The sequence below is a fragment of the Artemia sp. Qi Xiang Cuo genome, chromosome 17, assembly GCF_049724085.1.
Source record: "Artemia sp. Qi Xiang Cuo chromosome 17, ASM4972408v1, whole genome shotgun sequence".
NCBI lineage: Eukaryota > Metazoa > Arthropoda > Branchiopoda > Anostraca > Artemiidae > Artemia > Artemia sp. Qi Xiang Cuo.
This window is the reverse complement of record NC_142810.1, coordinates 62,691,483-62,717,265: the sequence shown is the minus strand read 5'-3', so window position 1 is coordinate 62,717,265 and position 25,783 is coordinate 62,691,483. Positions and strand designations below refer to the sequence as shown.

Below are 25,783 nucleotides of genomic sequence, written 5' to 3'. Positions count from 1 at the left end.
TACGTATTGCTTTTTCGTTGAAATGCAAGAGTTGGAATATTTCAGTAGTGTTTGGTTATGGTTTACCTTGTCACAGTTACATTTTCTTGATTTTTCAAAGTTCATTTTGAATTTCTTTCGTTGAAATGCAAGAGTTGGAATATTTCAGTAGTGTTTGGTTGTGGTTTACCTTGTCACAGTTACATTTTCTTGATTTTTCAAAGTTCATTTTGAATTTCTTTCATTGAAATGCAAGAGTTGGAATATTTCAGTAGTGTTTGCTTGTGGTTTACCTTGTCAAAGTTACATTCTCTTGATTTTTCAAAGTTTATTTTGAATTTCTTTCGTTGAAATGCAAGAGTTGGAATATTTCAGTAGCGTTCGGTTGTGGTTTACCTTGTTACAGTTACATTTTCTTGATTTTTCAAAGTTCATTTTGAATTTCTTTTGTTGAAATGCAAGAGTTGGAATATTTCAGTAGTGTTTGGTTGTGGTTTACCTTGTCACAGTTACATTTTATTTATTTTTCAAAGTTCATTTTGAATTTCTTTCGTTGAAATGCAAGAGTTGGAATATTTCAGTAGTGTTTGGTAGTGGTTTACCTTGTCACAGTTACATTTTCTTGATTTGTCAAATTTCATGTAGTGGTTTACCTTGTCACAGTTACATTTTCTTGATTTTTAAAAGTTCATTTTGAATTTCTTTCGTTGAAATGCAAGAGTTGGAATATTTCAGTAGTGTTTGCTTGTGGTTTACCCTGTCACAGTTACATTTTCTTGATTTTTCAAAGTTCATTTTGAATCATTCAAGAAACGTGATTAAACACGTTTTTAAACTACATGCTATTTGCATGCCACTTTAGAGTGGCGCGCCACTCTAAGTGAACCTAGATCAACCCAACTTTTCGGATATCTCTCTCACTATGACTCTGTTTGTGTGTCGTGTCTGTGCGTGTCTCGTTTCATATGTGTGTGTGTCATCTCTGTGGGTGTGTTGTCTAAAAAACCAGTCTGGTTGAGAAACGTGGAGTTTTCGTACTGCTCACTTTTTTGCAATGTGGAGGAACCAGCGGGGAATCCCCAATCAATTGTAGAGGTGTCAATGAGACGCTGGCAAATAGCATATATTTTAAAATCGTGTTTAATCTCGTTTCTGTAATGATTCAGAATGAATTTTGAAAAATCAAGAAAATGTAACTGTGACAGGGTAAACCACAAGCAAACACTACTGAAATATTCCAACTCTTGCATTTCAACGAAAGAAATTCAAAATGAACTTTGAAAAATCAAGAAAATGTAACTGTGACAAGGTAAACCACTACATGAACTTTGAAAAATCAAGAAAATGTAACTGTGACAAGGTAAACCACTACCAAACACTACTGAAATATTCCAACTCTTGCATTTCAACGAAAGAAATTCAAAATGAACTTTGAAAAATCAAGAAAATGGAACTGTGACAAGGTAAACCACGACCAAACACTACTGAAATATTCCAACTCTTGCATTTCAACGAAAGAAATTCAAAATTAAAATTGAAAATACTATAAAATGAAAATTTGACAAGGTAAACCACAACCGAACGCTACTGAAATATTCCAACTATTGCATTTCAACGAAAGAAATTCAAAATGAACTTTGAAAAATCAAGAAAATGTAACTTTGACAAGGTAAACCACGACCAAACGCTGCTGAAATATTCCAACTCTTGCATTTCAATGAAAGAAATTCAAAATGAACTTTGAAAAATCAAGAAAATGTAACTGTGACAAGGTAAACCACAACCAAACACTACTGAAATATTCCAACTCTTGCATTTCAACGAAAGAAATTCAAAATGAACTTTGAAAAATCAAGAAAATGTAACTGTGACAAGGTAAACCATAACCAAACACTACTGAAATATTCCAACTCTTGCATTTCAACGAAAGAAATTCAAAATGAACTTTGAAAAATCAAGAAAATGTAACTGTGACAAGGTAAACCACAACCAAACACTACTGACATATTCCAACTCTTGTATTTCAACGAAAGAAATTCAAAATGAACTTTGAAAAATCAAGAAAATGTAATTGTGACAAGGTAAACCACAACCAAACACTGCTGAAATATTCAAACTCTTGCATTTCAACGAAAGAAATACAAAATGAACTTTGACAAATCAAGAAAATGTAACTGTGACAATGACGTATTCCAACTCTTGCATTTCAGCGAAAGAAATTCAAAATGAACTTTGAAAAATCAAGAAAATGTAACTGTGACAAGGTAAACCACAACCAAACACTACTGAAATATTCCAACTCTTGCATTTCAACGAAACAAATTCAAAATGAACTTTGAAAAATCAAGAAAATATAACTGTGACAAGGTAAAACACAACCAATCACTACTGAAATATTCCAACTCTTGCATTTCAACGAAAGAAATTAAAAATGAACTTTTACAAATCAATAAAATTTCAAATTGCAAGTTAAATAAAAACCAAACAATACGGACATCGTAAAAAACTTGCAAGTCACCGAAACAAATTAAAAATGAACTTTGAAAAATCAAGAAAATTTAACTGTGACAAGTTAAAACATAACCAAACACTTCTGAAATATTCCAACTCATGCATTTCAACGAAAGAAATTCAAATGAACTTTGAAAAATCACGAAAATGTAACTGTGACAAGCTAAACCATAACCAAACACTACTGAAATATTCCAACTCTTGCATTTCAACGAAAGAAATTCAAAATGAACTTTGAAAAATCAAGAAAATGTAACTGTGACAAGGTAAACCACAACCAAACACTACTGAAATATTCCAACTCTTGCATTTCAACGAAAGAAATTCAAAATGAACTTTGAAAAATCAAGAAAATGTAACTGTGACAAGGTAAAACACAACCAAACACTACTGAAATATTACAACTCTTGCATTTCAACGAAAGAAATTCAAAATGAACTTTGAAAAATCAAGAAAATTTAACTGTGACACTGAAGTATTCCAACTCTCGCATTTCAGCGAAAGAAATTCAAAATGAACTTTGAAAAATCAAGAAAATGAAACTGTGACAAGGTAAAACACAACCAAACACTACTGAACTATTCCAACTATTTCATTTCAACGAAACAAATTCAAAATGAACTTTGAAAAATCAAGAAAATGTAAATGTGACAAGGTAAAACACAACCAAACACTACTGAAATATTCCAACTCTTTCATTTAAACTAAAGAAATTAAAAATTAAATTTTAAAAATAAATAATTTTTAATTTTGACAATTTAAATCACAACCAAACATTACTGAAATATTCCAACTCTTGCATTTCAACGAAAGAAATTCAAAATGAACTTTGAAAAATCAAGAAAATGTAATTGTGACAAGGTAAACCACAACCAAAACACTACTGAAATATTCCAAATCTTGCATTTCAACGAAAGAAATTCAAAATGAAATAAGAAAAATAAGGAAAATTAAACTGTGACAATGAAAACAACAAACACTATCACAAGTAATATTAAAAATCTTTAATATCAAAGAAATAAATTCAAAATTAACTTTTAAAAATCAAGAATATGTAATTGCGCAAGGTAAACCACAGCCAAACATTACTGAAATATTCCAACTCTTGCATTTCAACGAAAGAAATTAAAAATGGACTTTTTAAATTCATTTAAATGTAAAAGTTACTATTTAATACACAACAACACAATTATTAAATAGCACAACTCTATAAATTCATTTTAATAAATAAAAAAATAACTTTGAAAAATATATAAAACTTAAATTTGACATGGTAAAACATGATCAAACACTACTGAAACAATCCAACTCTTGCATTTCAGCGAAAGAAATTCAAAATTAACATTGAAAAAATCAAGAAAATGAACGTATGACAAGGTAGACCACAACCAAACACTACTGAAATATTCTAACTCTTGCATTTCAACGAAAGAAATTCACAATGAACTTTGAAAAATCAAGAAAATATAACTTTGACAAGGTAAACCATAACCAAACACTACTGAAATATTCCAACTCTTGCATTTCAATGAAAGAAATTCAAAATGAACTTTGAAAAATCAAGAAAATGTAACTGTGACAAGGTAAACCACAACCAAACACTACTGAAATATTCCAACTCGTGCATTTCAACGAAAGAAATTCAAAATGAACTTTGAAAAATCAAGAAAATGCAACTGTGACAAGGTAAACCACAACCAAACACTACTGAAATATTCCAACTCTTGCATTTCAGCGAAAGAAATTCAAAATGAACTTTGAAAAATCAAGAAAATGTAACTGTGACAAGGTAAACCACAACCAAACACTACTGAAATATTCCAACTCTTGCATTTCAACGAAAGAAATTCAAAATGAACTTTGAAAAATCAAGAAAATGTAAATGTGACAAGGTAAACCACAACCAAACACTAGTGAAATATTCCAACTCTTGCATTTCAACGAAAGAAATTCAAAATGAACTTTGAAAAATCAAGAAAATGTAACTGTGACAAGGTAAACCAAAATCAAACACTACTGAAATATTCCAACTCTTGCATTTCAGCGAAAGAAATTCAAAATGAACTTTGAAAAATCAAGAAAATGTAACTGTGACAAGGTAAACCACAACCAAACACTACTGAAATATTCCAACTCTTGCATTTCTGAGAAAGAAATTAAAAATGAACTTTGAAAAATCAAGAAAATGTAATTGTTAAAAGGTAAACCACAACCAAACACTACTGAAATATTCCAACTCTTGCATTTCAGCGAAAGAAATTCAAAATGAACTTTGAAAAATCAAGAAAATGTAACTGTGACAAGGTAAACCACAACCAAAAACTACTGAAATATTCCAACTCTTGCATTTCAACGAAAGAAATTCAAAATGAACTTTGCAAAATCATGAAAAATGTAACTGTGACAAGGTAAAACTGAGTCTCTCAATCCCCGTAAAGCTCTTTTAAAAGATACAAAAACAACTTATTTAACACAAAAAATTTCGTTTTTAATGACCACCAAGTAAAGAAAAACCACACGGAATCAGGCAACCGAGTCTCTCAAACCTCTTAAAGCTCTTTTAAAATATACAAAAACTACTTATTTAACAAAAAAATTTTGTTTTTAATGACCATCAAGTAAAGAAAAAACACACGTAATCAGGCAACTTAGTATCTCAAAACCAATAAAGCTATTTTTAAAGATAAAAAAAATACTTATTTAAAAAAAAAATTTATTTTTTATTTACAATAATTTATATTAAAAACACACGTAATCAGTAAACTGAGGCTCTCAATACCCGTAAAGCTCTTTTAAAAGATACAAAAACTACTTATTTAACACAAAAATTTCGTTTTTAATGACCAACAATTAAATTAAAACCACCCGTAATCATGTAACTTTGTCTAAAACAAAAATGAATTATATTTTAAAATTTACACCAACTAATTCTTTAACACAAAATTTCCGCTATTAATGATAATCAAGTAAAGAAAAACCACACGGGATCTGGCAACTGAGTCTCTCAATCCCTGTCCAGCTCTTTTAAAAGATACAAAAACTACTTATTTAACACAAAAATTTCGTTTTTAATGACCACCAAGTAGAGAAAAACCACACGGAATTAGGCAACTGAGTCTCTCAAACCCTGTAAAGCCCTTTTAAAAGATACAAAAACTACTTATTTAACACAAAAATTTCGTTTTTAATGACCATCAAGTAAAGAAAAACCACATGGAATTAGGCAACTGAGTCTCTCAATCCCCGTAAAGCTCTTTTGAAAGATACAAAAACTACTTATTTAACACAAAAATTTCGTTTTTAATTACCACCAAGTAAAGAAAAACCACATGGAATCCGGCAACTGAGTCTCTCAATCCCCGTAAAGCTCTTTTAAAAGGTACAAAAACTGCTTTTTTAACAAACAAAGATCGTTTTTAATTAATACCAACAAAAGAAAAATAAAATGTAATTAGGCAACAGAGTATCTCAAACCCAGTAAAGTTCTTTTGAAAGATACAAAAACTACTTATTTAACACAAAAATTTCGTTTTTAATTACCGTCAAGTAAAGAAAAACCACATGGAATCCGGCAACTGAGTCTCTCAATCCCCCTAAAGCTCTTTTAAAAGATACAAAAACTACTTATTTAACACAAAAATTTCGTTTTTAATGACCACCAAGTAAAGAAAAACCACACGGAATCAGGCAACTTAGTTTCTCAAACCTCTTAAAGCTCTTTTAAAAGATACAAAAACTACTTATTTAACACAAAAATTTCTTTTTTAATGACCATCAAGTAAAGAAAAACCAAACGGAATCAGGCAACTGAGTCTCTCAAACCCCTTAAAGCTCTTTTAAAAGATATAAAAACTACTTATTTAACACAAAAAATTCGTTTTTAATGACCATCAAGTAAAGAAAAATCACACGGAATTAGGCAATTGAGTCTCTCAAACCCTGTAAAGCTCTTTTAAAAGATACAACAAATGACTACCAAGTACAGAAAAATCACAGGGAATCCGGCAACTGAGTCTCTCAATCCCCGTAAAGCTCTTTTAAAAGATAAAAAAACTACTTATTTAAAACAAAAAATTTCGTTTTTAATGACCATCAATTAAAGAAAAATCACACGGAATTAGGCAACTGAGTCTCTCAAACCCTGTAAAGCTCTTTTAAAAGATACAAAAACTACTTATTTAAAACAAATTTCTTTTTTAATGACCATCAAGTAAAGAAAAATCACACGGAATTAGGCAACTGAGTCTCTCAAACCCTGTAAAGCTCTTTTAAAAGATAAAAAAACTACTTATTTAAAACAAAAATTTAGATTTTAATGATCATCAAGTAAATGAAAAACACAAGGAATTAGGCAACTGAGTCTCTCAAACCCCGTAAAGCTCTTTTAAAAGATACAAAAACTACTTATTTAACACAAAAATTTCGTTTTTAATGACCATCAAGTAAAGAAAAATCACACGGAATTAGGCAACTGAGTCTCTCAAACCAGTTAAAGCTCTTTTAAAAGATAAAAAAACTACTTATTTAAAAAAAAAATTTCGTTTTTAATGACCATCAAGTAAAGAAAAATCACACGGAATTAGGCAACTGAGTCTCTCAAACCCCTTAAAGCTCTTTTAAAAGATATAAAAACTACTTATTTTAACACAAAATACAAGCAAGCAAATAACATGGGAATTCCTATACACGCAAGCAAATAATTGAGTTATTTTTACGTCACAATGTTTCAACTTAAAATCATTCTAATTATAGCATCCCATTTCTCATACTTTAATTACCTGTTACGCTTTCTTAACCATCGGAAGTTTAACATCACACGGAATTAGGCAACTGAGTCTCTCAAACCCCTAAAAACTCTTTTAAAAGATATCAAAACTACTTATTTTAACACAAAATACAAGCAAGCAAATAACATGGGAATTCTTATACACGCAAGCAAATAAATGAGTTATTTTTACGTCACAATGTTTCAACTTAAAATCATTCTAATTATAGCATCCCATTTCTCATACTTTAATTACCTGTTACGCTTTCTTAACCATCGGAAGTTTAACCAACGTAAATTAAGTTATAGACAATACTGGTTTAATCTCTTGGCAAAGAGTGTGATGACCTGTAGGCCGCAAATAAAACAGGATGGAACATAAAGGCGGCAAAGTAGTACCTGCTTGGCCCAGAAACTTGAATTAGTCTGGTAATCAACCATGGAAAGCTGCCAGGGAACGAGCTTCTATAGAAGTATTACCTAGATGCGAGGGGCTACTCACACTCTTTGAAAAGGTGTAGAGCTTCTATAGAAATGTTTTCCTATACGTCTGGTAGAATTCAATATAAGCATTCTACTAGTGTCTTTTGATCTACTTCAATAGCGCCCTGAATATTCGCTGAAATTTTCAATTCATTCCTTTTTTCAACTTAAAGCCATTCCTAAGAAGTTTCATTGTAATTGGCTTAGGTATCCCTGGGGTATTGCAGACACTCTACTTTGACAGCCTGGATTCACATAGTGTATTTGATTTAATTCAATATCACTTCAACGTTCCATCGAAGTTTCAACTTAATACCAATACCCTTAGCTGTTCCTAAGGTATTGCATATGTGGTATATTGACAAACTGAATATACATAGTGTCTTTTGATTAAGTCCAACATACCCCACGATATCCGATGCAAATTTCAACTTAATACACTTAGTTGTCCAGTAAAAATTGGGGAACAACCCTTTTGACAACCTTGATACACAGAGTATCGGCATTACAATTAACATTCACGGACAGTTTCAGCTTTATACTCATAGCGGTTTCTGAGATGTTAAAAATACGGTCTTTTGACATCCTATATAAGCAAAACATCTTTAGATTTTGTTGAACATTCCGTTTATCCTTCCCTGAAGGTCTATTTAATACTCTTAACCACTCCTGAGCCATTGCAGATGCGCCGTCTTGACAGCCGGGATGCACATAGTATCGTTTTATTTTGCTCAACATTCCCTAGAATTTCAAATAAATATTATTAGTCGTCGCAGTAATATTATAAATACGACCTTTTGACAACCTGGTGGCACATAGTGTCATTTGTTTGATTTCAGAATTACATTAAAAATTTTAACTTAATGTCCGTAGTAATTCTTGAGATATTTTATAATATTCTTAAGATTCCTAAGATTTTGCAGATATGATTTGTTGACAATCTGGATGCACACAGTGTCTTTTCTGTTAGTTCAAATCCGCCTCAGCATTTTTTTAAAGTTTTAGCGTAGCAGACTTAGCCGTTCCTGAGATACTGTAGATATACCTTTTTGACAACCTAATCGCACATAATGCCTTTTGAATTTATTTAACATTCCCCTCATAATTCTCTGAAAGTTTCAACTGAATGTCCTCATCTGTTCTAAAATTTAGCAGACACGCCATTTTGATAATCCGGATGCACATCTTTGGACAAAATATAACCATAAAACCTTGGACAAAAGCTACTGCGGGGGAATAATTTATTATATTGCTGTGGAGTAATTTCACCATTATGTTTTATACTTTTTAATTCATTTATAATTTTGTTAGCAGATTGATCAGTCTTATCGTGGGTTATAATTGTATTGTACATATAGGCTACAACTATTACCCACGATCAGATAATTGTATCGTACATATACAATTATAAGCCACGATCAAGATCAATATGCTAACAAATCTATAAATGAATTAAAAGTTTAAAACATAATGGTAAAATTACTCCACAACTATATAATAAATATTTCCCCTGCGGTAGCTTTTGTCCAAAGTTTTATGGTCTACCAAAATTACATAAGCAAGGCATTCCTTTAAGGCCCATAGTATATTTCCAATTACGTAATTCTTTTTACCAGCAAATTAATGGTTTAGCCATGGGCGCGCCCCTCTCCGGGTTACTGGCGAATATTTATGTGGAACATATTAAAGATTAGGCACATGATTTATATTTCTTGAAACATATCTTTTGGGGACGTAACATGGATTACTTGATTTCACTTTGGAATTATGGGGAAAATGAACTTAGGGGTTTTATAGATCACCTTAATATATATGATAGAAATTTACAGTTTACCTTAGAAATCGAAATCGCAAATATAGTCCCATTCCTAGATGTGTTAATTATTTATAGCTTTGATAAACTCAATTTTACTATTTATAGGAAACCAACACAAAATAATAGATATTTGAATTTATATAAAGCCACCACCCCCCACAAGTTAAAAGAGCTGTCGTAATATCTATTGTTGATCGTGCCCTAAACGTTTGTTTTGATTCCCACATCACAGCAGAACTAAACTTTATCAGGGACATACTTTTTGGAAATGGGTATCCTATTTTATTTATTATTAGTATAATAAACGTAGACTGAAAGACACGCCCGTAAAATTAATGATAGTTCACAATGTGAAATTTCTGAGAAGCCCTCAAACATAATTTACCTTCCTTACATCCCTAAAATCACTAAAAATCTTAAAAAAGTTTGCCGACAGAATAATCTGTATGTAGTATTTACCAATAATTTCAAAATCATAAATTTCCTAAATTCTGGTAAAGATAAACTCCAGTTACTCGCGAAAGAGGGGTCCATCAAATACCATGCGATTGTGACAAATACTATGTAGATAAAACACACTAGAATTTAGAAAAACGCATACAACAACATGAAAGTAATATTGTCAAAGCTCTAAATTCTAATGTTTTTACTGTTTAATTTGATTATGCTTTAGGCAGCCATGTATTTGAAAATCCTAGCCACAATACACTTTTTGATGAATTTGCCTTTATTAGTAATGACCTAGGCATAAAACAGGTAGTCTGAGAAGTAATTGAAATCAGACTTAAGATTAATAATAATATTTCCTTAAAATAGGGACTTGGGGGAATATACACTAAATGCGCTATACACAAATTTAATTAAAAATGATCTTACAAAATATTTAAAAAAAACAATAGACATTAACACAGAACCGGTCACAAAAAGACCTTTGAGATTAGCTGCCAAAAAGGCAGGATTAGCAATAAGAACGTGCTTGTGAATTAATCTTCTTTCATCTCATTGAATCGCCTTGTTTTACCTCACTTTTTTATCAGTCCAGGTTGAACTTTGCTGAAGTAAGGATGCTGGGACTGCTTTGAAAAATTTTTAATTTTAGTTTGATTGGTCGCAGGTTGTTGTCAGTCTTTCTTCTTTAATTATATTTTCCTCTGGCTGAGGACGACCCTTGAACATAGGGCCAAAATATTCATTCAAATTTATTTCCACTGTCTTACAAAAAAGATTTCCCTATTGTTCTTCGTGCTTTTGATGTGCGTTCATAATATTTTGCTGACATGTCTTTTTGACAATTTAGATGCATATACTGTCTATTTGATTTAGTTCTTTTTTTTCTTTTTTTTATTCCAATATTCACGGCGCCAGGTACTTCAAAGTATCTGATATGCCGCTATTCATTTACCTCTTTCAGTGGCCTCGAGGTTTTAAATGTCTATTGAACCTTCTTTTGAAGGTGTTAACAGAGGGATTTGCAGGGATAATATCCCCAGGAAGATCGTTCCAGATAGAAGTGCAACGCCGGATGAAGTTGTTCCTCAAGTACTCGGTTTTCGGCATATCCTCCTTTAGATAATTGGACCGAATTGTGTGCCTTCGTGTCTGCCTTGTCGGCTGAGCTTGATGGAAGAAGGTTTTTGCAGCGAAGAGTAACTCCCAGCTTTCTTGCGCAGGAGGTTCTCACCCGATCAAGTTGCTTGTTCCAAGAGAGATCGGTGGAGAATGAATCCCCAGTAGATGAAGCTCGTCGACTCTCTTTATAGTTTCATTTTTTAAGATGAAACTGAGGTGTTCACGTGGCACCTTTGATTGGGTAATTAGAAGCTCCTTTGTTTTCGATGCATTGAAGTTGATCATCAATGCATCAGACCACTTTTCAATTTACAAAAGATCCATCTGCAGGGAAAGGGAGGCTTGTGTTGGGTCTTCGTGTTTAGGGACGGCTGAGTGTGTCGTGGTATCGTCGGCAAAGTGATACAGAGGGTTTGCGAAGTTGTCTCCCATGTCGTTTAAGTAGATAAGGAAGAGCGTAGTCCCAAGACACTGCCCTGGGGTACCCCTGCTTTCACTGGATATTCGCGGGAAATAAACCCGTCAAGAACAACCCGCAGTGAACGATCGGAAAGAAAGCTCTCAATCACTTTTAACAGACATCCACGAACACCATACACATAGAGTTTCTTTAGCAGGCCACGGTGCCATACTCTGTCAAAAGCTTTCGCAATGTCGAAGTATAGTAGCCTGATGTCGTATCCCATTGCCAGTAGTTCTATCCACTGCTGATACTGGGCCACTAGGCAGTCTAATGTTGAGCGTTTCCGGCCGAATCCATATTGGCGACCGCCTAGAAGGTCATTTGATTCCAGGTACTGATGAAGTTGGAGACGCTCTCGTAGACTTTGCCAACACAGGAGAGAAGGCTAGTAGGCCTGTAGTAGCCCACGTTCGTGTGATCGCCTTCTGACCTCAGAGTAGGCATAACATTGGTGGACTTCCATTTTCGTGGGAAGGTTGCGGAGCGAAAGCACAGCCGGAAAAGCAATGACAAGGGTCCAGCTAGTTCGGCACTGCAGGACTTGGGACAACATTGGGTATGTTGTCAGGACCCGTGGCTTTGGTCACATCCAGATGTTGCAGAATGTGAAGGATCTTGGGAGCAGGAAAATTCACGCGTTCCAGGACAGTGTCGGTTCGGTCGGAGAATTTTGGCACTTCTCTACCGTCATCGTCTGGATTCGAGAATTTGGCAAAAGCCTTAGCAAGAGCTTCAGCCTTTGCCTGTGGATCTTGTACCACTGTCCCGTTACTCTGGAGAGAAGGAATTTCGGGCCCCTTGGACGACGGTAAAGCCTCCTTGACACTTTTTCCACCAACTATTTGCCGAAGCAAGTTAAAGCTTCGTGGCGAATTTCTCCTTATACTGAACCCGGGACTGCCGAATCGCTCGAACTGCATATTTGCGCGCATTTATGAATGCAACTCTGTCCTCTTCGCTCTTCGAAAGTAGCCATCGCTTGTGTGCCTTTTGCTTTGCTCGGATTGTCTTACTCTGGGCGTTGAACCAAGGTTTGTCCTTACTGGACACCTGGATCCGCTTTGAAGGGATCTGCTTTTCGACAGAGTCAACTAAGGCCTGCTGGTACTTATCTGCAGCTTTCTCTGGGCCTTCCAGGAGTAAGGCTCTCCACTGCTGAGAAAAAAGAGTGTTTCTCAAACTGTCCCAATCACCTCTTTTGTATAGCCAGATTGTTCGTTCATGCTTTACTGGAGTAGGAATACGTAGGTTTCCACGTGCAACGACGGCAACGTGGTCACTGGTGAAAGCATGAGCGTCTACCTTAAAGGAATCAGGGTGATCTGTAAGGAATGGGTCAAGACGAGATGATCCGTTTGGGCCGTGATACGTGTCGAAATCGACAAGTTGTTCCAGCCCGTAAGAGAGAGATAGATCATACAAGTCCGACCCTTCCCTATCAGTATTTTTGCTGCGAAGCCACACGCTATGATGGACGTTGAAGTGTCCATGAAGGATAATGGAAGACTTAGCGTACTTGCCCCGAATATATTCAAGGGAGGTTTCAAGGTAGCTGGTAATCTGGTAAGTTAGATGGTTATACGCGGTACCGACAATCACGGATTTATTTGGGAGGGTCACCCTGACCCACAGAGCTTCTTCGCCTGCTGAATCTGGTATGTTCAGGCATGAATAAAATATATGGTTCTGTATATAAACAGCGACACATCCTCCTCCGTATTTAGCGCCGTCAGTACGTTCTCGATCCCGCCTGAGGAGCGTGTGTCCCTGTATGGCAACCTCACTGCTCTGAATTTTTTGGTTTAGATTGGTCTCAGTGATGCACATGATAGATGGCTTGACCGAGTTCACTAAATGTAGGAACTGGTCAAACTTAGATCTGAGACCTGGTATATTGCAGTGGGCTACCGTAAACAGGTCCGTTTGGATGGTCGGTGGACGTGCTACAGGTCGTCGTCGAAACGGCTGTTTGGTCCGAGGCTTTTCGTTGTTAATCATAACCAGGTAAAAGAAGCTTTGCCAGGTGGTTATCCCAACAAAGCCCTTAAATCCATTGCCATGCATCATTAGACGGGGAACGGTGCCACCTGCCACGCACCTCATTACCGCATCTTCAACATGGAGATGGTACCCCATAATGGGTTAGGATTCAGCACAAGTGCCTCCCACCATGCAAAGTGTTCATAAATATCTTCCTCGACATCCTCTGAAAGTTTGAGCTTATTACCCTTAGCTTTTACTGAGTTATTGCACAAGCCCATTTTTCCTGTATGAAACGTATGCTTAAGCAATTACCAGTTAATAATATTTACGATCCTAGACATAGGGCCTGCGGAGGTCTTGTCATCACTGGAGGCACATTTTATTGGACCTTCAGACTATTTTGAACAAAATGGCTTTTTCAAACTTTGATCGAATATATTTTGTTGAAGGGGAATGATAGGTTTGGCTATGCATGGCTATTGGCTATAATTTACTATATTTGGCTACAAATAATTCAGCTAAATTGTCTGTAATATCTAGTCATTGGCTATAATCTATTCTTCTATATAGCTTTGGCCAAATAGCTTACAGCCAATAATAGGCAGTGGTAATATATATTCAAATAGCTCATAGCCAATAGCTTTATGTGACCAAATAGCCGATTAACTTACATAGCTACAAATAACCAAAAGCCATATATAGCCAAATAACTAAAAGCCAATTGCCTTGTTTAGCCAAATAGTTTATAGTCAATATGTGACCGAATAGCTTATCGTCAAATAGTTTATAACTAATAACAGAAAATAGCCATGTGTAGCAAAATAGCTTATAGCCAATGAATATGACTATGATTAACACTGTATACACTATATAGTGTATATAAACACTATATAGTGTTTACACTATGTAGTTTACACTATATAAACACTATGACTAACTTGGAAGATGCCAAAAGTTACCTTCTTTTTTATTGCTTTTTTCTATTGATGCACTATGATCTTCTTCCAGTTGTCGCAAAGGACAATGATATCGGTAAGGATATCCTCGCTCGAAATGGGTACAAAACACCAGATTTCCACAAAAATCGAAGTTTCGCAAATCTAACCCTTTTTTTTAAATTTGCTCTGAAGAAAAGATTTTACCCGTTGGCGGTCGGATAAAGATCCCCAAAGCAGCAGAGAATATTTTTTGTGTAAATAAAGTTTAAAATGTATCTATATAGATTAAATTTTAACAGCTTAAATTTTATTTAAATACAAATAGTTTGATATAAGAGTTACAGAATTTCGGAATGTAATGAAAATGTAAGAAAGTCAGAATTTAATGTAAGAATCTAAAGTTTAAAACGAACCTAAAATTCAGGTTTACAAAAACTTGTTTTTTTTTTAAACGCGTTTTTTAACTTTTGACGAATTTAAAATGATATGAATAGATTAGATCTACATTACATTCGTTTAAATTTATCTATTTCGGAAGTTTGATATTGCTGATTTAATTTCAGATGGTGATGATTTCAGAGGAAACTCAAAATCCAAAAGGGTGCGAACAACTTTCACCGAAGAGCAGATGGCTGTACTTCAAGCTAACTTTGTTCTTGATTCCAATCCAGATGGCCAAGATCTCGAAAGGATAGCAAATTTGACTGGATTATCCAAAAGGGTTACACAGGTATTGGTTGATTTTAAATAACTAAGTACCAAGACATTGAAATAAAAAAAATACGCGTACCTTTCGTGTTTTCAGCAAAGCACTAGGTCTGTATAATCCTCAAAATATAGGGAAATTTTACAATCAGTTTGTTTAACAGCCAGTATGTTCATATAGCCAAAAGCTTGTAGCCAGTAGCCTTGTTTGGGCAAATAGCCTAATCTAGCCAAATAGTTTATAGTCGATAATATGCAATAGGCTGAGTCATATTTTGTTAATATCATAAAAAGATAATCTCTTAAACCACATTGGCCTGAAATCACATAACGAAAGAAAAACGAGCAAAAATGAGGTTTTTATAGGCCAAATGAAGATACTGCAAAAACACAAAGCGAATATTTCAAGAGGACAAACGCCTCTCTTCTTCAGCGCGAAACGAAACGATGGATCAATAAAAGCCAAAAATTAAAAGAATTAAAACCAACTACCTAACAACCATAAAAGCGAGTTATTCGCCAATATCCGCGATTTGCACAAAATCCAAAAAAATATGAACTGCCATCGATGGATACTAGCGAACAACTGACAAAGTAAAGGACACAATTTATTCACTCGAAAAAAAACAAAGCAAACCAGCAATTAAATAAGTTGGAGAACTATGTCATTTGATTTTGGATTTTAATTAATGCATTTCTTGCAGACACCCTTTGAGACCTAAGGGGTTGTTCACGTGTTTGATTAGATGACTGGGAAAGTGGTTCAAGGTTTATTTCAGGGATTACTAAAGAATCGGCTTCTCTTTTGAGAAAACCGAAATGACTCGTTTATTCTTAAATCACCGGAATCTCTGTTTATAGCTAGACCTAAATGTTGATATTTATAAATTTCAACAGCTTCTCTGTAGTGCTGGACAATACCTTTGTCATGCGAAATAAGACTAGCTTGATTAAACAAAATAGTATGGTCTGGTTTTTCAAATATGTGCTCTGCAAGGGCAGAGTCAAAATTTTCAGGTTTTTTCTGCTTTTTAAGTGTATTATTAATTGAACTAGAGTGCTGATTTAAGCTATCCGTTAGTCACTGATCAGTTCTTCCGATATATCAAAGACCAAATGAACAAGGAATTCTGTAGACACCAGAGTTTTCACCTATCAGGATAGGGTCTTTACCTTTATAAATTTGGGACCTGATAGTTTTTCTGGGTCAATAATAAGTGTAAATGTTATTTTCCCATAGAGTTTTTAAATTGTGGTCTGAAATCTCTTTAACGTAAGGGAGACCAAGATAAATTGAATTTTCCCTTTGATTTGTGTTTTCTGTGGAACTATCTGATAATCTTTTAATACGTTTTGAAATTACAGAAATTATTAAACTAATTGGATAACCATTCCCAAATAAAATATCTCTAAGGGGGTTGAGCCCTAAATCCAAGAAACATGTTGAACAAACTTTCAACGCTCTATCAATTAGAGAAGTGACAACTCCTCTTTTCACAGCAGGAGAATAATTGGAGGAATAACTTAAGTAACGGTCATTATGTGTGGGTTTCCTATAGACACTAAAGTCGAAATATGAATCATTTCGGTGCACCAGAACATCTAAGAAAGGAAGACGCCTCTCTATCCCAGATTCCTGAGTAAATTTCAGTTTTGAATCCAAGGAGTTGAGCAAGTGAAGAAAAGAACCCAGAGACTCGTCATTATGCTCCCATAAATAAAAAATGTCATCTTTAAAACGAACCCAAAATTCAGGTTTACAAGAACTTTGCAAAACAGCCCTTTCTTCAAGGTCTTCCATGAAAATATCAGCCTGTATTGGAGAAATGGGGGCACCCATGGAGAGCCCATATTTCTGTCTATAAAAAATGCCTCTATAATGGAAGTAAAAATAAGTTCTGTTACAAAGGGCTGTAAGCGAAAGAAGTGTCTGATTCGAAAGAGTAGATTTTTCTGATATAGATGTGTTAGAATTAGGTTTTTGCTCTAAAAACAGTTCGGCCTTTTGAGGATCACATTTGATATACATTGAATCTGCATCAAAACTGCCAATTCTTGTATTTGGTTTAACCGAAACTTGCTTTACCTTGGAAACAAAATCAGCGGAATTTTTAATATAGGATTTTTGAGCCTGAATTAGTGGGTGAAATATCACTGATAAGAATTTTCCTATTTTTGCTGTAGGAGAATTAAAAGAACAAACAATGGGTCGAAGTGGATTACCGGGCTTATGAACTTTAGGAAAGCCATAAAAGCGAAGGGACGTGCATCCGCGGGGGTAAAACCTTTTGTACAACTGATCTGTAATTTCACCTTTTTCTTTTAGATAAGAAAGCTCTTTTCGGACTTCCTGTACAAATTTTTCTGAGGGATCGGTAGCTAATTGTTCATATGTGTTAAAATTATTTAAAATTTCTCTGACTTTTTTGTCATAATCATCTGATTCTAAAACAACAACAGTATTGTCTTTATTGGCTTTTGTAATAATCCTAGAATGATCTTTATGTAGTGCGTGTAAGACCAAGTGTTCATTTTTAGTAAAATTTTTTAAATTTCGATTATTAACAGAAGGCGAATCCAACAAAGTTTCAACAGATTGTGCTCTAACCTCGGCAATCTCTCCAATATCCGCACGAGAGTCATGAAAAGCCCCCTCTGTGTTCGCGATAATTTCACTATAAGGTATTTTCGAAAGGGTTATCAAAAATTTCAATCCTTTCGACAAAACCTGATTTTGCTCTGGTGTAAGGGGCGTGGAGCTGAGATTTATCACAACAGGACCAGGATACGCATTTGGGACAAAAGGTGGATTATTAGAGAGTTTTTCCAACTTTAAACGGTGTAATTTCTCGGAAAGTCTTTGTCTAGAAATCCTAAAATATTGCTGAAAAGAATTTTCGGCAATAGCCTCAATTTGAAAAAAATCAGCATGAGATTGCCTACATCGTACTTTCTGCTGTAGTCTTAAAATATCCTGTGTTAATCAGTAATACTTACTATTGTAGTTGCTAATAACATGATTTAAAATACCAAACCCTATACGTTCTGTAAATTGCCGTTCGACACGTGTGTTTAAGTGAAGTGAAGGTCGCATTGACAGTAGTATGCTTATATTGAATTCTATAGAGGCCATAGGAATTACCATGTTATTCTATAGAGGCCATAGGAACCACGTTCTATAGAGGCCGTAGGAAGACGTTTCTATGGGACCTCTACACCTTTTCAAAGAGAGTGAGTATCCTCTCACATGGCCTTATACTTCTATAGAAGCTATACGAACTACCATCTTGTGCTAGTTGGGAATTGCATAATATGTTATGAAGGACAAGTTTTCTGACATAATTTACGTAGACTAGATTTCTACTTCATGATATATATATTGTATACATGTCTTTTAGGGTAAATCCGTGTCAGAAAACCAGTGTTTCTTGTTCATATGTTAATATATTCAATTATTTTTTTGTATATATTCAAGTTTCAGATTAGAATTTTCTAAAATTTGAATAGTTCATTCATTCTACCAGTATCTATATTTTGCCATCATTTATATTGATAGAGATATGGAATATTCTAAGCGACTTCTGGTGAGTAAAATTTTCTCATATTATAATAAAAAAAGAAATCTATTTTTTGTCTCGCCATTAAGTTAAGGAATAATTTCCTTTACCTTCCTTACTTACGCTTTTTTTCATCGTGTTGTTAGGTCTTCCAAAAAGCTTCCTTCTTTTAAATGTTAATTAAACAGTCCATATATTTAAATTTTAATAAATATTCAAAAAAAGAGAGGCAGGTTAACTTTGATTTTGGCTCATTGTATATGAAAAATTAAAATAGAATTTGCATATTAGTTTCGGCAGATATGAAAGGTCGCCCCCCTCCTCAATACCATGCTCTTTACACTTAAGTTCAAATTTTGTTCGAATCACAAACTCTTGAATCACAAAGGTCGGTTAATTAGAATAGATACCTCTTTTGAAAGTGCTAAAAAAACTTAAGCGTAAAGGGTGAGGTATTGGCTAGAGGGCGAACCCTTTATATACTTAATAATTTTTAGTTTAGGCTATGTCCAGGAGTCTTTTTCTTCCTTTTTTCTGTGATTTTAAGTATTTCGTAATTTAGATATATAAGTTTTAATAGCTTTGCATATAAAAAAAATATATATAATTGTCAACTTTTAGTGTTTGATACTATGGAATTGAAGGTCCAATGCCCTCCGTTAATATTCTGAATAAGTAAGAATTGAGCTAGCTAATTAAATTGCGTCATTTTTTTAAAATTTTGGGAGTTTAGTACTGTGATATTCGTAATTTAGGTATATAAGTTTTAAAAGCTTTGCATATAAAAAAAATTATATAATTGTCAACTTTTCGTGTTTGATACTATGGAATTGAAGGCCTAATGCCCTCCGTTAATATTCTGAATAAGTAAGAATTGAGCTAGCTACTTAAATTGCGTCTTTTTTTCACCTTTTGGGGGTTTGATAGTGATATTGAAGGGGCAGTACCCTCCCGTAAGCTAAATAGTTTGAAAACTGAAAAAAAATTTTATTTTAGAATGCTGTTGATCAACCATCGCAGCAAAAACGTGCAAAATTGAATGAAGCCCAGGACAACGCCGAGACAGGAGTGATCGAATCATTGAATTCAATCAAGCCAAGTGCCAGCTCTATACAGACCACTATGCAACCTGGTAGAAAATTTAAGAAGGAATGGATGCTTTCATATAATGCATCAGCATCATCTGGTCAAGATCGGGAGGACACTCCTCTTCATGCTTTTCCAGGGAATTCAGATGTACAAGTGCAGTCAGAATTTGTAAATGTATATATTTTTTTTTCTTTCCATATTTTCAAAAATCAGGAAAATTTTCTCAAGCGCGTAACTTTTGATGAGTAAAATTAAATTCAAAAATGTTTCTAAACTATTCTATAATAATCCTATTTCATTTTCTTTCATTACCATTAACCAAATTAGCAGTATATAAAAGAGTGGTTATAACACAGAAGTAGCAAATAGTTTATCATACTTTTCTATAGATTTATAAAACCTTACCTGTAATTTCTCTTTTAAGCAAGATGTTTTCTAATGCAAAAATCTATTATTTCATTAAACAAACTCTATATAAACAAACCACTATTTCACAGTTGGTTTTTGAACAAACGTTCTTAAACTGGGATATGTTTCGAACTTAGCTTTGTGTGTATTCGGTTCTTATCAAAATAACCTATCGGAAAGGTTGAAAATTTGAATTTTAATCTGACAGGTATAAAATGAATGTTAATCGCTCGTTACAAAGTGGGTTTCAAATAACCGGATGTTTTTATCTTAGATGAAGAGATATTAACGCGAGAAAATGGTTCTTAATAATTTCAAATGTGACAACGCAGTGATGTCAAAAACATTATTTGGGCGAAACCGGTTTGGACATTTTAGGTAATTAGTACAGCGAAACAGTTAAAGATATTTTAAAAGATGATTTTAGAAGATGTTTTTCGAAAAAGATTTGAGGCTGAAACTCCAGGGTTGTTATAATACAAAAGTTCTATTTAAACAGCGTTGTAAAGTTCTCTACCCCAACTCGAAAGGGCTCCAATCCCCCTATCCCGAAGGAAGCTCCCGGTCCCCAAAGGTCCTCCCCAGGGCTCTAAAAAGGACCATCCAGTCCTCATTCAGGTAAACAAAATGAACATGATTTTTTCAACTTTATGAAATAATGCTTATTTCAAATAGAAAATAAAACCTTTTTTCTACAGATTAATGAAATAGCACCGCCATTGGATGATGAAACATCGGCATTTACAGGACCAATTCTATCACCGCCAATGGAGTTCAGAGACGAACCTACATTAGTTGTAGATAATATGGAATGGCATAAGGGTTTTCTTAACGATGTTTTTGGGGATATAGCTAGCCTAGATGATTTAACTTGTGACTTTGATATGATAGAGGATCCGGACTTGGTAGATAGATTTATGCATGAACATTTAGGTGATGTTACTAGTGCCAGATTTCCATATAGAAATTACGTCACAGGACAATACAGGCTGGCTCGATCAATTGTCCCCAAACACCTTGGAATATGTACTAGGAGACCTCATGCCATCTCCAACCATTGCAGTTGAACAGACGGGGGGTGGTGTTATTGACAATTCTACGTCGCCCTCCACCAGTCCACTTAATGATACAGCAACAACAATGCAAATTGTTGGGCCTAATTTTCCCGGGGACACTTTTGACGACAACTTTACTATTAGTGAATTGGATCCTGTACAAACAGGTGCAGGACAGGAAAATAGTGCTATGTCCCCGGAATTACGTGAATTTTATTTGTTAGAATCTGCTCTAAGTCACTTACAAACATATAGGGTAGATTTTAACCCTCCCGAGGAAAACGCAGTTGACGGGAGCATTATTTTAACAGACCCTATAAATGTTCTCCATAGCTACATCGACAGAATTCGAGCACAAATTGATATTCAGAATCATAAATGGGGGGGGTCAAGGGGGAGTTAAAGTATCAGTGAATCAAAAAGTTTATTTATAAAAGGGGACATCTGGGGATATTTTTTATTTTCATTTTTCAACTGGCAACCAGACTTTTTACCCTGGTCTAAATGAATTTGAGGACAACTTTTTCAACTGGGTAAATAAATTAATATCAACTTTGGACACGTTTAATGAAAGGGGAAGTGGGTCCACAATTTTACACATTGAACACATGGATCTGAATGTCAGTAGATTTAAAAAAAACTTTATTTTAAGGGAGGCGGGGAGAGGTAGTCGACGAATAAAATGCCACCCAAATTTGTCGGTTACCAAAGGAGTTCAAGGCTTCAATTTTGACACGGGGCTGCAATGCTTTAAATACGCATTTTTAGCAGCAGCCCATAAAACATTAAAAAACGAGTCTTCAATGAAAAATCTCGACAGACTTGCTCGTAACGGTGGAAAAAATTTCCCTAAAGTAAATTTTGATTGTTTAGAGGGGAAGTATCCAGTGTCCTTGAAAGAAATAACCATATTTGAAAAAGCAAATGAAAATCTTGGGTTGGGGGTGGTTGTTCTCCAGTATGACACTGAATTTGTAGATGGGGGAAAAACCAAATAAAAAAGGAGTTTTTTATTCAGTGAGGATACCGACGGTGGAAAATGTTAAAAATTGGGTTTGGGTTATTTACGAGCCTCCCAAAGATCTAAATTCCTATGGTCATTTTTTCCCGGTTACAGCAATAAGTCGACTTCTATCCCAAAGCAAGAACAAAGGAGAATATCACTATTGTCCCATGTGCCATTCCTCATTTCGATATGAGCCAACATTTTCAGATCAAATGAGCCGTTGCAAAATCCATGGGAATCAAAGAATAGAAATGCCAGCAGAAGGTAAAGATACTTTACAATTTAAAAATTTCAAAAATTCCGTGCTACAAGTTGATAAAGTATCTTTGAACTGTGAATCAAGACTGGTTGAGGTATCAGACCCATCCAGGCCAAATATAGTCAAGGAACACAAACTAGTTGCGTGTTCCTATGCGCACGCCCGTCGCGATTCCAACAATAAAATGCAGTTGGAAGAGTTTTTTGGCTATGGATGAGGAGGGTAGCATGGAAAAGTTATTGGTATCTTTAATAAAAACAGCAAACGCCGCAATTTCACGATTGCGTCACACCAACTACCCAATGACATTGTCAGATAAAGAGCAACTGGCACTAGAAAAGGGGACGATTTACTGGGTTTGTAGAGGTGTTCTTGCCCCAAAAGACGCGGTCCAGGATCATAATCACCTTATTGATCCCAATTCAACGGGAAAAAGTAACTTTCAGGGGTGGACTCAGAATTCATGTAATTTAAAAATTAAACAGCAACTTTTTCTTCTGATTTTTATACATAACGCTAACTACGATCTGAAGTATGTGCTACCAGCATTGGCACATCTTCAAAGAAATGGAACAGTGGATGATGCATGGGTGATAGATAGCTTTTCCTACAAAATCATACCTAAATCATCGGAAAAATTGCTTGTTTTGGAATTTATGTGGAAATTTCTTGAAACCAACGTTGAGTGCACGAATAAAATTTGCTTTTTAGATTCCTGCAGTTTTTCCTAAAATCAGTGAGTGAATTAATTCAGGTGCAGAAAAATTACGACGGCCGCGATGCTTTCCCCCTTCTCAAGCAACAATTTCCAAATGATTTCTATGATTTGTTGACGGTCAAGGGCATATATCCTTATGACTATTATTGTTCCATGTCGAGATTCGCCGAGGAAACTATTCCTCCGATTGAATCTTTTTACGATAGTCTGCACGATCTTTGGGGCACCCCCGATGAACACCGGTTTGCTACAAAAGTTTGGGCAGAGGGAGGGTGTAAAAATAGGTTTGACTATTGCAAGCTGTATTTGTCGAGTGACGTGTTAACTCTTTTAGACATTATGTGTAAAAATACGGACAAAATCTATGAGGAATTTAATCTTGATTTGGGCTAATATTTTTCATCTCCTCATTTGGTGATGGACCTCATCCTAAAAATTAGGGGGGAAAAAATGGGCTAATCCCAGACATTGATCAGCATCTGTTCATCAATAGGTCAATGATGGATGGATTTGTTTTTCATGGGGATCGTATCTTGGAAACTGATCCAACAGGAGAGAAAACGGGGACAAAATCGGATGCAGTTTTCCTTGATATGAATTCTCTCTACCCCTCGGCCATGTCCCATTATGCACTACCTTGCGGCGACTATAAATGGCTCAATGACCCTCAAGCTCCCCATTTCCCCAACATTGACAGTGTTGAGGAGAATGGGCCGGTTGGATGGTTTTTTGAAATTGATGGGGAGATACCAGTCGAGTTACATGACTCAGTAAAAGATTTTGTTTTTCCGCGAATCAATAGAAAATATACTAGGGACCCTTTAAATCCTCGCAATAGGCGTTTAGTCGAGGTGGACGGATTGCATTGGACACCTTCAAAACAAAAACTTATTGCTGACCTTCTGCCGAAAAAAAACATAGTTGTACATCATGTGGCTTTAAAATGGATGCGCAACAACGGTTTCAACGTCACAAAGGTTCATAGAGCACTCCAGTTTAGTCAAAAACCCTATCTGAAAACGTTTGTTGACAGTTTTGTCAACAAACGTTCTGAAGCACAGACGAAAGCCGAAAAAGAAATTTATAAGCTCATTTTGAATTCGGCTTTCGGCAAAATGTGTGAGAGTGTTCGCAATAGGAATCGTTGTGATGTCTTGACCGATCCCAAACACTGTGTTTAAAACATTTCCGATCCAAATTGCACGTACTTCACAGTCTTTGGCCCGGACATGGTGCAATTGAATAGGAAAAAAAGAAGCATTGTACTAAATGCAAATATTGTTGCAGGTGGTGCTAGTTTGGACATCTTAAACAAGCTCATATTGGAATTCTACTACAATGTGACTAGGGTACAATGGCCGGAAAAGGGGCAAGTAGAGGTCTGCTACGGGGACACGGATTCTCTACTGTTGAAAGTAAAAACCCCAAATCTAATTGATGATTTGGCGAACGGTGAAATTATCAGCTCATGGATGGACTACACCAATTGGAGTAGTCTTTACCCTGAGCTAGTAAAACGTCGGGCACCAAATCAGCTTTTATTTTTTAAATCTGAAAGGGGAGGCGACATGATTTCCAGTGGTATGTTTGTAAGTCCGAAGGTGTACTTTATACAGACACACGACGAGGAAATCAAGAAACGTTGCAAAGGAGTACCCATGCGCTATGTGGATAAGAATTTCGACATGGACATCTATAGGAATTGTATTGTTCAAAATACAATTCCACGAGCCAAATTGCTGGCAATTCGTTCTCTCAACCCCAGGAACTTTACTGTAAATGTAAAAAAAATTGCCATGAGTACCATCTCCGACAAGGTCTATGTTTGTCAAGACGGTGTGACCACCCTCCCCCTTGGTCACTATTTAACTTCAGACTAGGCCGAATGTGTTATCCATAGGGAAAGTCTCGGTTTGAATAAAGTCCTGTAAATTATTTCCTAAAACCTTTGGGGGGAGCCTTGCGGCCTTGGGGGGGGGGGGGGGGGGTGAGGCCTCGTGGCCCGGGGGGGGCGGCCGCCAGTGGGGGGGGGCTTACCGCCACTATCAAAGTTATCTTTTTTTTACTTAGAGCAGATTTTCTTGTAAATGTTTCAATAAAAAAAAAGTGATATTATTTCAAGTGCTTTAATCTAATGTTGTATTTTTGTTCTATAAATAAACAAAAAAAAGTATTTATTTAAGTGTTTTTTTCTCTGTGTGCCTATGTAAATGTTGTATTTTCTTTTATTATAAATAAATTTAAAAAAAAGTGTATTTTTTCATGTTTAATGTGCTTTTTTTTAAATATTGTTACTTTTTTTATGAATATAATAAAAGAAAATATGATTCTTTGTTCGTCTTCCTATTATTATTCTTGAAGGGAGTAGTAGGAGAATTATTTAGTCATTAGACGTCTATGGTATAAACTTAGTTATCCAGGTGAACTGTTGAAGGGAACATGTATCAATTTAAAACACCATTCAGATCGTTTCTGTGTG

The 25,783-nt window shown here is 35.0% G+C and overlaps 1 protein-coding gene across 2 annotated transcripts in view; it reads left to right on the top strand.

The window, feature by feature from the left end:
* Window positions 1-25,783, top strand: part of LOC148942448 (LIM/homeobox protein Awh-like) — a 135,018-nt gene that overhangs the window by 80,382 nt on the left and 28,853 nt on the right. For both annotated transcript variants that reach the window (XM_089103037.1, XM_089103038.1), the window contains one exon: window positions 15,071-15,237. In XM_089103037.1, coding sequence (XP_088959163.1) covers window positions 15,071-15,237 — 167 coding nt within the window. The remainder of the gene's footprint in view (window positions 1-15,070; window positions 15,238-25,783) is intronic.